This window comes from Pyxicephalus adspersus, chromosome 3 (genome assembly GCF_032062135.1).
Source record: "Pyxicephalus adspersus chromosome 3, UCB_Pads_2.0, whole genome shotgun sequence".
In the NCBI taxonomy this organism is placed as follows: domain Eukaryota; kingdom Metazoa; phylum Chordata; class Amphibia; order Anura; family Pyxicephalidae; genus Pyxicephalus; species Pyxicephalus adspersus.
The window spans coordinates 26,433,612-26,448,054 of record NC_092860.1 but is presented as its reverse complement, the minus strand read 5'-3'; the positions used below and the strand labels follow the sequence as shown (position 1 = coordinate 26,448,054).

Below are 14,443 nucleotides of genomic sequence, written 5' to 3'. Positions count from 1 at the left end.
TATGTCTCATTGCACTTAGTCCAGTAGGAGTTGGATGAAGATATCAGCAGTATCAGCAGTAAGTTTCAACTGTAATAGTAGGAGACAGCAGTAAAAGGAATAATGAATGTCATTATGCTTATACTAACTTTATTTTTGCATCTGAATAGTGGGACATCATGAGATGCTAGTTCATCCAGTGTTCACATTCACACTCCATATGTATGCTAAACCCTAGAGCTACCGGTATTATCCTCTCTCTTAAGATGGAACAAACAATATATATTATCTAAAGACATACAAAGCAGGAAGCTCCAAAGACATCTGTGTTTATGATTTTTATGCCTAAGGTAAAGGTAGAGTCCTGGAGCAGTCAATCAAAATTGCTGGTTTAGGATGTGTTTATATTTTAATTACACTGATTGCACCACAAATGTCACCATATACTAGACGAAGCAAAGTCTAAGGGGTTCAGTGCAAAACACTTACACCACCAACATGAGATCAGAACAAATGTCTTTATTCCACGAGTGTTTTCATACACTACACAGAGAGAGGGGCAGGGGGAAGGTGATCAGAGGTAGCAATATACACTCTTCCTTCCCAAGCTCAAATCTTCACAGTTTTTGGGAAGGTGTAGACTGAGGGGAAGTGAGGCTGGTTCTGTAAGTGCACAAAAATTAAACTCTATGCCTTCATATAGTAGTCTGGCGGTGAATTACTCAGTTTTCTGAAGTTCAAAGGTTGGCTTAATAGGAAATGTTCCACAGCAAAGTGTTAAAGGATAGTGGCAATGGAGTTCCTAATATTTAACATGTAGCTGTGCAGTAAACCTGGAACACATTGCACGGCATAATTCTGAAGAGGGTTCTGCCATGCAAAGGGGTTAATTTCTATGCTGGCATCAGAATGCATCTTCAAGAGCCAGTGCCGCCCCCACTGTCAGTCTCAGGGATGGGCTCCAGGGCCCCTCGTGGCCTAAATACATCCAGAGAGGGGGAGTGAGAGCTGTCCCGGCTTATCCCGCAGGATTGCCCTGCATGGTGAATCTGCCTGACATGGTCCACGGCTTCATTCTTGGCATGCTTGAGGAGGTCAGCTTGGCCCTGTGGAATAAAACACAACAATAAGAAAATTCTTTGTGCTAATTACGGCAACGTTATAAATGAAAACACAAGCAAAGAGAAAACTTTAAAGATAACACACACATCCACTATCTGACATGTTGCAAGGTTTCCTATTTTAAAAAAATATGAATGTGAGCAGCTTAATAAATTATTATATCACAAGACACACAGTGTATGGATAGCATACATTTGGTTAATGCCTAGACATATCCATTATTGGTGTAAAAACTGAAATAAATGATTCCCATAGACATTTGCAGGGATGCTTTCACTTATATTTCCTTGATGCCATTCTGAAGGACAAAAAATCAATTATTCTGCAATCAGCTGCAAGTTCTGTGTCATTTCATTTTCTTCAGGCTTTATAAGCAATGTAGCTCAAGGTCAACTTCAGGATGAGCTGGTGGCCATGTTGTCTGTTGGGAATCAAGGAGCTGGAAATACCAGCAGAAAAACCTACGTCCTGGTAAATATGTATTAGAGAAATTGGGGTAGTATACATATCAGCCAGGGCTTAAACAGGGGAGTATAGGATAATACATACTACATCCTCAGAGACATTTCTTGTTATCTTGTTGTAAATACATCACTTATGTAGTTGGTTTTTCTGACTTTGGTTGTCTTTGTGTTTGTACCTGTAGTACTGATCTGGCTGGTTACAAAATCTGCTGACTGTGGCCTTTAATATATTACCCTGCCCTCCAATCTATCGGGCTTCTTGCGAATTTGTGCAGGTGTCTACTGCCTGTCCCAAAGGAGGCTTTGCCTAAACTCCAACGTTTTCCTGGTCTGTGAGGTACACAATAGGCAACCCAGTCCACACATGAGCTATAAATACATTATTGTGAGATTCAAAGACCAGCTAAGTCAAGGACATTTATGGAAATTACTTTCGCTTTACAGATAATAGTAGCTTCCAACTTAAAACTAATGCATTGTCCACTTTTAGTTATATAATATATCATAATTACCCCATGATACATATCACCATGCATAGCAATTCAGTATATGAAAGCAGGCTCATGGGCCTAATGCTGTAGGACTATTTAAGAACCATTCCTCAACTCCACAAAATCCTAGTCAACCACAATACAAAGCAGTTATAAAAAGTTGAGGTTGACGGCATAGTCGTTGAAGAGGGTTCAGTTGAAGAGTTTTGCCCAGAAAACAATTTTATAGGCTATAGACAGCATGTATACACTAAAGACCAAAGTCTCCAAACAAATCTATTTCTTTTTTGTGAGGAAATAAGGAAAAACCTAGACAATGGAGTAGCAGTGGATATAGAAGATTTGTACTTTGCTAAAGCATTTGACAGACAGCTAATGTGCAACAAAAGGTCTAAAGGTTAGAAAATTTTCTAATTAAATTAAAAAATGGCTTAAAGACCATAATAAGTTAATATTGATTCATACTGTGAACCTTGCAATCTTTTCTACCTAACATTTAACAAAATGAAATAGAGGTTGTACCATTGCTGTTTTTGGAGAGGACACAAGGACATACCTGCAAACCAATGGATCTGACATTCACTGCAAGTGAATCCTCCAGGTGTTTGTATTTTAATTGACAGTAATTTATTTACCACCAGTGAATACTTTTTTCACTACCAGTGAAAAAAGTCCCATTCATTGCTATAAAAATATCCTTACAATTTATACAGTGGAAAGGTAGATAAGGTCCTATAAGATGCCTTCAACTTTCAAGCACAACCGAATGAATTGTTTGACTGGGCAGTTTTGAGACAAAGTTTAATATTGATAACGTTTTGCACTTTTGAGCTAAAAACATGCATACATTTGGGGCAGATATAGGTTGGAAATCAATAACGGAAAAGGATCTGGGTGTTTTGGTAGATCATATGATATAATATTTAATAGTTAATAGCAGTGTTTTAACTTTTTTTTTTTAAGCTGGCTGGGAAGAAACTGTATGCAGGTGGTGGCCCCCTGCATTGTAACCACCCAAAAACAGCCGCATGGCTACTGAAAAGTAACGAGTGGTGCGCCCAACTGGTGTGAAGACTATTTAACAGCATGTAATTCCAAGCTTCAAATTTGTAAAAGCAAGCAAGCATGCAAAAGCAAACAAAAAAAGTTTGTGTCTAAAAAGAGGTATACAATTCAGAGAGAAAGATAATCATGCTCCTGTATAAAGTATTGGAAAGACCTCATCTGGAACATGCAGTCTGATTTTAGGAAAATTGTGGAACTGGGGAGAATACAGAGAATACACTGGGGAGAATACATCGGCAGCTAAACTAATAAATGGCATGGAGGAGCTTAGCTAGGAGAAAAGATTTGATGAACTGAATTTATTCCCTGGCTTTCAAGAAGAATATGATCACCAAGTGTGAATACATATATTGTTTTTATAATGTTAATGATAGTTATGCACTTTGGGGTTATTGTAAAAGACAAGGGAGCAGTGTTTGTATATGGAGAAAAGAAGTTTTACCTCCACATGCAAGAAAGTAAAACAAACTCCCTAAGGAACTATTTCTAGCTAGTTCAGTTGTTTTTTTTTTGGATGCATTCCTAGATTCACAAAATATACCTGGCTAATATTATTTATCAGTGATAACACTAGAGAGTGTTGATCCAGAGAATATGTGATTGCCTTAGGCGGTCAGTAAGGAATTTTCCATCCTCTGCTACAGAATGCTCCTCTTTTTGCTAGCCACAACCATCAAGTGGTGATTAGAGGGCACTGATATACTTCTGGGTGGCGATTGCCACTCTTTAGAGCATTGACAGAAGTCAAAGGTATTTAAAACAAATACTAAGGATCCAATTGTGACCTATAGTGTTTTGAAAGTAGTAAACTTTTTCCAATAAAAAGATTATATGACAGATCACCAACTTTATATAAATGGTGAACACGATTCTCATTTTTATAAATATGGCGATCTTTCAAAGTGGAAATCTTTTAAATAGCGATCCAGTTAACCACCTGGGCGTTACACTGAGGTCTAGATTTCTGTTCCAAAAGCGTTACACTGTTTTTCATGAAATTTTTTTTTTAAATTGTAGACCTGTAACTTACAGAAATATGTCCGAACAAGGGTTCTAGTAGATATCATGAATATAAAAAATGTTTGAAACACACACTCATGTAAAAAAAAAAATTACTTTTAATAAAATTAAATAAAAGACACAAAAATCAGCTTAAACAAGAATACATAAATAAATGAAAAATACTGAAAATGCGATAATTCGGTATACTGTATAGTAATATATTTTTCTAAAACACCTCCCTAGTGTCTGTCACATACCTATATACAAAACCACATAAATATATTTTCTATTATTTTGTATTGGATTGGATACAAGACTTTGTATTCAATCCAATACAAAATGAGAACAAAATTCAAACTCTCATTATGTATTGGATTGAATACAAACTCCTGTATCCAATCCAATACAAAATGAGAGTTTGAATTTACCAATTACATACTTTGTATTTATTTTGAATTATTTTGTATTGGATTGGATACAGGAGTTTGAATGAGTGCAAAATGTGTTTGAATGAGTTTCAGTTTGAATTTCCCGCACATGCGCCGACGTCATCACGCACGGAGGGAGAAGAAGCCGGCCGGCTTCTTCTTCCCGGAGAGGATACCCGACGCTGGAGGACGACGCTGGAATAGGACCGATGGACGATCGCAGCGGGACCAGGTAAGTGATCGATAAACCCGAACTTTTCTCACTGTATGAAAATAAAAAAGTTCGGGTTTATCGATAATTGTAACTTTTTGAAGCCCGTACCAAGGTCGGGATTAACGGTCGGGAGGTTAAAACACATTAGTATATTATCATTTTTACAAATTAAACAAACTAATGAAAATGTCATTATTTGTGTATAAATAACACCATTTTTTTCTGGCAAACATATTATTCTTCCCATATTTAAATGAACATGTGTTACTTTGGGGTAGTACTGAATTTATAAGTCTGGCTCTATTTTTAGAGTGAATCTGAGTTTTTACTTTGGACATCTTTGGACATAGTTACACCTTAAAAAATCAATATCTTATACATCAGTTAATTACTGTAGCATTCCCCCTTGAAATCTCTTATGCCAGACCAATGAATATTGATTATGATAATTTATGTAGTGCTAACTGTTCTACAGCTAGAGACACCAGCAGGCATTTAGATCTCTTGATATTTAATCACGCAAGATTTTAAACACACTGTTTGTTCAAGCGGCTTAATGACTCATTTAAATGACCCAGACAGGATTTCCATAAGCAGTGTCTAAATAAAGCCATTTTCCTGGATCTGCACATTAGAACAACATTGTTTATGAGGGAACAGATCCATGTATTACTGAGACAATTGTATGACATACCAAACACACCACATGCCTTCAGTCAGCTGAGATCTCCTGACTACTGGTAGAGGCACTTAATAGGGAACTACTGCTGAAACATTATAGAGCCAGGACCTATGCGGAGCTTGCATATCAGTGGTTTCACCAGAATTGGCGTTATACAATGATCTGAGAATTTTAAAAGCCTTAGCAGGCCACACATATCTGCAAAATATGCTTGAAAATTCCAACATTTCAAAAATTTTTAGCTTTTTGTCCACTAACAATGAATCAATTAGGCTGGCAGGATGCACCAGTGGTGCACAAAAAAGCTAGAAACACAACACTTTTGTTCAGTGTAAGATTGCTGATGCCATGCATTGTATTGTGGACCCCCACACCCCACCCTTAACTTATCAAAATTGTTTAGTTTTATTATTATTTTTCTGGAGGGGAGCTAAACCAAAAATGTAAACTATTTATTTATGAAACTTTTCAGCTTAAAAGCACCCTCAGACTATCCCCCTCTGTGTGGTGTCCCTTGGTATGTTTTTCATTGTTGTGACCTTGCAATGTGTGGTCCCTTTTAATAGCCCCATGACAGGGGATGTAATGGATCTTTCCTTGGGGGCCAGGAGGAGGAGCTCAAAGTCTATGTGATCATCAGAGGCAAGAGGTGTGTCAGTGCAGTGAAGACAGGATATGATCATTCACTTATCTCTGCTTATGCGGGTCTACAAGTAGCACAGGAATTACAAACTTATAGTAATATAACCCACTGAACTGCACTGTGAATCTACTGAGTTTAACAGACTATGTTTGAAATGAACACCATATCTGCAGAATAGTGACCTTCAGCAAGGGCAGGGAATTCTCGATCACAACACTGCCTCTCACACACTGTATCAGCACATAGGCATTGCTGGACAGACTATATTTGCATGCAGAGGACCCTAAAAAGCTTAGGGTAGAGCTTAGACCAGGATATCACAAATAGGTAGGAATGGCTAATGGTGTGCAAATAAAAATATATGCCTGAAGTTCAGCTAAAATTACAAAATATGTAGGTTGCCATTGCTGACCTCTCTAATTGAATATTACTTGGCTTTAATGTAGATTCTATACTTCAATACTTCTGAGGCACCAACATGTAGAACTTTCTAATGAACCATGTCTCTTAATGTCTCATTATTACATTGTTTCCAGATTCACTACCTGGCTTTATGAAGTTTATGGGGTTTGTACCCTCCAGTTGGTTGTGCTGGGTGAATATTTTATTTCGCTTACATTTCTTTTTGCCTTTTGGATTAATTGCTGTATTAATATTATTATTCACAACATCTTGCTAACTTTGTATTGTTTGGATATTTTTATAATTCCCTTTGTTCAGTAAAGGTGTAGTAAAAGGGTACAGAAGAAAAGAAGTAATTCATCTTAAAACATCAAACCCTACAGCCTAGGTTTTTGGCATTCAACACTTCCAAGAATATTGGGAAGCCTGTTTTCACAGCGAGAGCCATAGTTCTGTCTTCTAAGCCAGTGGTCGCCAACCTTTTCATACCTACAGACCACTAAATATACGGACTCCGGACCGCGCATGCACGGGGAGCCGTGTGTCACTCAAAGGGGAAGAAACTCCCCCCATAGTGACGTCACATCATAATGCCAGAACCCGACCACATTCCCAAGTGAGGTCCTTCTCCTGGCCAGAGCCTCGGACCACCAAAATTTTCTTGTGGACCAACGGATGCCAACCGCTGCTCTAACCTATATTTACTGCTGAGTTCTTCTGGCACAAAGAAATGATTCAGTAAATGAACAAACAAAAAACATGCATACATGGAAAGCTGCAAACTTTGGACTACAGTTCCCTTTCATCAGTTCACCTCATTTATTAATGGTGTTCAACTGAAACAAATACTGAATAATGCCAATGTCCTGTTCACCATATTACTGGTAACAAGTAATGATCAGTTTGATCTGCATTTTATGGATTTGCAGATTGTGCTCATCATTGAAAATGAAGGCCATAAGTCACGATAGGGATTAGAAGTGTTTCTTTTAAACACCCGCTAAGAACAGTTATTTCATGTATGGAGTTTCTGATTACCATTTTAGAATTAGTACAATAACTCTATTGAGTTTCATGAGCTTGTTTACCATTAAATAAAATATGTGTGCAATTGAAATGCATTGAAGTTTTACTTTGATTATCAGGCTGATCTCATTTTGCGGGTTGCATTTTGTTATTTTATCAGTAGATGGCAGAAATCATCCACACAGTGAAAGACAAAAGTCTTCATACATACCTTTAGCACAGTAATGTTCCAGGCAAAGCTTTCCATGGCTTTCTGAAGCTTTCTACCCTTAAGTCCTTCTTTGGCACCAATCCGATGAAGATCTTCATGAAAACCCATCCCTAAAGAACAAGAATAAAAATGACAATATGTTTTTATATACATGATGACTGTTACAAACTCAGTAAAGTTATTTTATGGTACACGAGAGACTTTTTCCTAGAACTGAAACTTCCTTCTCTGGTGAAGACCTGACAAACAATTCTGCACCTCAGAGGAGCAATCATGCATAGGATCTACAACATTCTGTGACTGGTATTTAGGCTCAAGTATTATCTAACCCCAGTCCCTTGACCAGCCATTCCCTGATCCTGCCATTTACACATATTTTTGATTAGCCCCCTGCTTCTTAATCAAACTGGACATTAAGGATTATACCGTCTCCTGGAATGTTTGTAAGATTGTTACCTAAATAATGCAATAAGGTGCAGTTAAGCCAACCAGACTGCTTAGCTGTTTGCTGCGTGGTTTTTTATAAAATCAGCCCTAGACATATATTATTATTAGACATCAACCCACCCAAATGTATGCAGGTACAGTTATAACAGGGGCAGTTATAACAAATAAATGATGCCCACCGTTCAATTTTAACCCAAAGCATAAACAACTATCTGCAATGCATTGAAAGAAGGATTATTAGTGATGTTCACTAAAAACCGGGGCAAATCTTTAAACCCTGACAGTCTCTGGAGATCATAGATGATTGATAAGTATTCTGTTCAGCAGCTCATCTTACAACATTTTAACTAATGGTGCATTAAAGAGCAATAGAACATGCAATTGTTTTCCAGCCTTTTTGTAGTATAATTATTATAATGTCATTTATTTTATGCAGATCTTTTATTCCATTCAACTGATGTATTAGTGACTCTCAAGGGTATATATATATTGGGCACACATTTACATTGTTACAGATTCATTTCTAGCCGCTTGATAGGATGTGTAGGAGTTGGTACCTTGTTAAAGCTGAACTTCCAGCAGATTTAAAAAGGCACACATAATACAATTCTTTAATCATGAATGCACCCACAAACATATTTTTATAAATGCAAGTATGCAAGTGTCTGAAATTGACCTGAGCTCAGATCCCTGCACAGTAAATTTCCAACTAGATGAGTTAGAATCGTCACAATCAATACAGCTGCAAAGAGCATTATATATGAAAGAATGCAAAGTGATAGTAAGATAATCACATCAGTGTGTGGTTTCTCATTTTAATGTTCAGGGACTGGCTGGAGTAAGGCTAGGTACACTCGTGCAATGGTTTTCGTCCGATAATTGCCCTATGGAGTGTGTACAGTGCTCATCGTCCATACGACCGTCCTGGCCGATCCACGGACGATAGTCAGCGAGAAACTAAGATTGAAGAGCACAGTGGAGTGCTGATCCGTCGTTCTCCCCCCTCCCCTCTCCATAAAGCAGAACAGTGCTGTATGTAAAACACTCGTTCATGCATCGTGCAGTTGTTTGTCGTTAGAGAGAATCATGAAATATCTTTTCCAATGACAATTATTGCATGTGTGTATATAGCCTTAGATGATGATCACACACTTTGGAAAAGAAGCACTAAACCCTATAATGTCTCAGTAGCGACATTCAGCAGTTGGCCAAGGAGAGAGGAATGTAGTATGTATGACAGTTACGTGGTTTAGCAGGATCTCCTGCGTGCTTGTTGTCCGCAGGTTTTATGATTTGTAGGAAGTCTATGTGAGCATTGTTTTGTAATTGCACTATTTTTATCTGCTTTAAAAAATAAGGCTCTTTATGCAATCCTGCATTAGTAAAGTGCCTTGGTACTGCTCTTCATGACATTTGTCTTGTATATTCCTTCTCTAATAGTTTGAACTGCTTTGGTCACAGCCCTAGCTGAAACGGACATTTGGTGTTCATTGTAATTACTATCCCAAGCCATTTTGGCTGGACTCTCACTCCAGCATCTAGTTAGGTGACCAAAGTAACTTCAAAAGAGAAGTCATTTCAATCTGTTTGTATAGGTCTGCAATAGCAAAGTTGATGTTGTGTTGATGGGGAAGAACACATCACAATGGACCTGCCACTATGTTCTGCATTGGCAAATAACATGTTTGCTTTATTCCCTTTACGTGTTTATTTAAAGATTCCAATTTAAAGAACTATGCATTCTTTTTCTCAGATGCAATTTTACTATGACGATTAAAAAAGGTTCATATCTAATTTATAAAAGCACCAGAAATGCCAGACCATAAATTATGTATAGAAAAAAAGGATCCTTTTAAAATGATGGAATTCAGCAACATACTATTGTCTGTTGTATCTTTAAAAAAATGTGGGGGCCTAAAATGTTAAATCACCGGTGAATTGAAGGGTGAAATGACATCAGGCATTTGTTGTCAAGAGGGAAATTGTATGACCATAGAAGATTAATTGCAGTATAAACTACATTGTATGAACAATACCTAATATGAGAAATGGCAAAAAGATCCAGGAAGGAAACATTTATAAAAAGCTACCTTACAATGTGGCTGATAAAAGGATTTCTCAAGGGTATAGAGAGGATGTGTACATCAGTGAGACAGAATGGCCAAGCCTGGAAGACTAAATTATTACCATGTAGGAGCCACAAAACACAGCCAAGACTGAACAGCCATGTTAGACTTCTTATATATTAATTTTAAACAATGGACAATGAGAAAAGTATGGTTAATGTCAAAAAACAGGTGATGTAGTTTTGCAGCTTTAGCACTTCTACAAAGCAGTATTGTTTTATATGATTCCACTACACTTCAATGGTGCAGTGTTGGTGACATTATTGCAGTTTGTGTTAAAGGCAAAGCAGGCTAACAGCCCACATTCTACGATTCATATTCATCAGTATGCATCTGAACACCTCCACTTCAGAATGCAAAAGCCAGCATTTGGCATCAGAAACCATAAGATTAGAGGAGAACCATTAACTGGCTTGTCGGATGACTAAAACTGATCCATATATTGGATAAAAAGATGGCTGAATACACAGAAAGTGCACAATACTGGCATAAGAATTCATTATGTTCAAATGATATAACTATTGAAACACGTCATATATTTAGGGACATACAAAATGTAATACAGTGGGACAGTATTGCTGCTATTTTCTAACATCTGACCATTATGAAATATTATAAGGATCATTCATACATAATAGATCCCACACAGACCTGCCACTAACTTCATTAAATACAATTCAAGTTTCACAAAGTAAAAAGAACAAAATATAGTCCCATTTTTATTACAAAGCTTGCTAAAAGATTTTCTATTGAAATTTAAAGTACACTGTGCACAATAAGGTATATATTCCAAGACAAAGGCATCAACACAATTCAGGGACCTGTACTAGAAGAATTTAGTTATGTTTTACATAGAATACAACTCCATGAGCACCATTACAAAGGAATGGACGAATGTGGTCTGGGAAGTAATTGAAAAGATTCAAATTACAAGGTCTATGTTATCTAAAAAGTTTTAAAGATAAGTTTCACGTCATAAAATACTTCTTGCTTTGATCTTTTAAACTTTTATAAAGATTTTTTTTTAAATGTAGAAACTTCCACAATGCCCAGCATAGTCTAATTGTGAGCTACCATAGACCTATCATAGAAGTAGAGGCACCGGGTATGTGCAGAGTTTGTGTGAACAGAAGGGACATTTCAGTAGAAGTTCTTTTATAAAGACACTTAATAAATATTGTGATACGTTTATTTACACTTCACATAAAGGTCTATTTATTAACCAAGTTAAACAATAGAGCAATACTGGGGTCAGGACCAGGACAAAATATTCAATTAGTAATTGTGGTATCTGGCCCTTTAAGGAGAACTATAAAAAATGTGGCACCAAAGATTGGGATTTTTAGTTTATGTTTATATAGCACAATTGGATAAAGTTTAAATTCAAAATGTAATTATTACAGGTATGAAAAAATAATAATAATTTTAACATGTAAAAGAGTTGAAATATCAGTGTGATAGGTGGGTAAATACATGTTTTTTTATACACAGTTTAGGTAAATTGAATAGTTTAACTTAATACATAATTATCATATAAAGGATAGTTTCACTTGGTAACGCGTTTCACAGAGTCTTCTCTGCTTCATCACACCAGAAACTATGTTAGATAAGTGAAGTACCTAGGTTTCCTCTGAATGTATAGGAATGTAATAGATATAAATTCTTTATGATTACAATTTTCAGACTGTCAGATGTGATTATGATTGGTACCGCCTTATGAGAAGCTGAAGATTTTCCTGAAGGAGATAAGATGATAATGTCCTTTTCTAGTGAAACAAATACCAAACCATATAACAATATAATATAGAAGTGTGTGAGAGGTTCCTGGTTTATATAAAGAGAGATCTTATTGTTCAATGTTGTATATCACTATTCATGAATCAAAGGGAGGAAAATGGGAAACCACAAAATGTATCCAATGTTGTGGTCAAAAGCAGAGATGTTTAATATTAACTAGGTTAGACCAGGGTTTTTTTTATTTAAACGACACACAGTGGATTGATGATAACTTTGCTTTTTGCCAGCATTTCGCCTGTATCAGAACAATGAGACTTGGCAAGCAGGCAAAATCTCTCATGCTACAAAAGCTATGGGAATTACATGGAGCGGCACTAAAAATAGATGGAGGTATGTGATTAACAGTTAGAGACAAGGGGGAAGGTTACAGATTCTTAACCCTTTGCCAGAAGACATGTTATATCAGAAAGCTTCTAACAAAATACTTTTTCTGTGGGTTAGGAACATGCCTCACAGGGGAACACTGACACCAATCTTCCCACTGCTCGTCTCCTCATCTGCAGGTAGATAAAATAATTAGGATTGAGATAAAAAAATACATGTTCCTGCTACATCAGAGAATGAATGCTGTGACATGTAAGCAACAATTGACAACATTATCTGCAAGGTTATTTTTTGGGGGGAATAATATCAGAGCTGCAGCTACTGTAATAAGACTTTTTACAATTGCTGCAGACATTTTTGAGCCATTTTAAGAGTAATAACCCCACAAAAAGGAAAACTGACATCAAGTTACCCTTATCGTAATCCAGTAAAAGAAACTCATTTTATGAGAACACATTTCTTTCTTTAATGTCCTTACTGGAACATGACGAAGACATATATACTCAACTATTATGGCTCTATGTAAAATCTTGCTGGGATGGAGAAATAAGAGTAATGGCAAAGTTAGTCTTCCTGGTAGATAACATACTGCATTATGATCTTTTTTTACTAATTGTATTTTTACTAATGTATTTAACCAAATATTAACATTTTTTTGGCATATCATGTACTGATAAGCCTGTTATCTGGTGGCTGTTGTGGTCTTTAGGTAGGAACATTTCATATGATAGTTATATAACCGTTTTGAGCTATCAACTGTACAACTTAAATGTGAAGTCTTCTTCTGATATTACTTTTAGACATTTGCTAGTTTTAAAAACAATCAAACAATGATTACCAATTATGACATACCAAGATTTATTATCTACACAATTACAATACTTTCCTCCTATATAAGATATTTCCCCTAATCTCTTTTTGTAAAGCAGGACAGAACTAATGATCTGCATGCTTGTTTGCGGAACACAGTTATGAGGCCATTAGTTAACTATGACAGCCAGGCAACTAGTAATTGCAGAAAAAGCCTCCATACATTCCTAACACAACTTTATTAATACAGTTATCTATTGAATGTTCCCTACCTTAGCCCAAAATTCCATGTCATTATACCTGCCTGTTACGGATATCTCCACAGATTTTTACTATTTACTTATAAAGCACTGGCCTCTTATCATTCAATGTTTAAAGTAGACCTATCATCACATTTTCAACATTATACAAAAGGGTGGCTAATCCTTTTGTATAATGTAAAAATGCATTTTCTTTCTTTTACAATTTTTGGGGAGGACCCTCCCTTTCCATCTTTACCGGTTCAGCAGTAAAAAATGATCCCATACCCCAGGAGACACTGAGCTGCTCCCTCTGCACGATTGGGCATGTGTTAAAAGGGATGCATGTGCAGTGGAATCAGAGAACGTGTTTTTTTTACATTTTTAAGAAGACACGCCACTCAATCTTGTACCTACGCTGTGCAAGATTACGTGACGTGAGCAGACCTCGAAAGAAGATATTCGCTATTCCATCCAGAAGGAAGAGAGAAGCTGGGATGGCGTGGGACCTACTGTACTGGATGGTTTGCAAAAGGATCCATTGCTTTTCACAATAAAAGTTGTGTGTTTTTAATGGTGAAAGTTCCACTTTAACCACCTAGCCGTTAAGCCCGACCTTCGTACGGGCAAAAAAAAACGGCTAGGATGGTTAACCCCGAGATTTTTCCCATCCATACTTACCTGGTCCCCCTGTGCTCATCCAGCGTCGTTTTCGTATTCCAGCGTCGTCTTCCGTCCACCGTCGTCCGTCGATCTCCCTCTCCAGCGTCGGGTGCCAGCGGGACCGGTAAGATGCCGGCCGGCATCTTGTGTTCCGCCGCCCGGCCGGCTTCTTACCTGGTCCCGCTGATCGTCCCACGTCCTTCTCGTTCCAGCGCCGGATGATCTCTGAAACGAGAAGCCGTCCGGCGGAGAAAAAAAAAACCGGACGGCTCCTCCCCGCGTGCGTGATGACGTCAGCGCGTGTGCGG

The 14,443-nt window shown here is 37.3% G+C and overlaps 1 protein-coding gene across 1 annotated transcript in view; it reads right to left on the bottom strand.

Moving 5' to 3' along the window:
• Positions 1 to 483: 483 nt before the first annotated feature.
• LOC140325917 (inactive phospholipase C-like protein 2) overlaps positions 484 to 14,443 on the bottom strand; it is an 86,520-nt gene continuing 72,560 nt past the window's right edge. Inside the window, exons 5-6 of the mRNA XM_072404031.1 lie at positions 7,730 to 7,839; positions 484 to 1,085 (exon numbers count right to left, since the gene is read on the bottom strand). Of these exons, the coding sequence (XP_072260132.1) occupies positions 897 to 1,085; positions 7,730 to 7,839 (299 nt within the window). The 3' untranslated portion in view covers positions 484 to 896. The remainder of the gene's footprint in view (positions 1,086 to 7,729; positions 7,840 to 14,443) is intronic.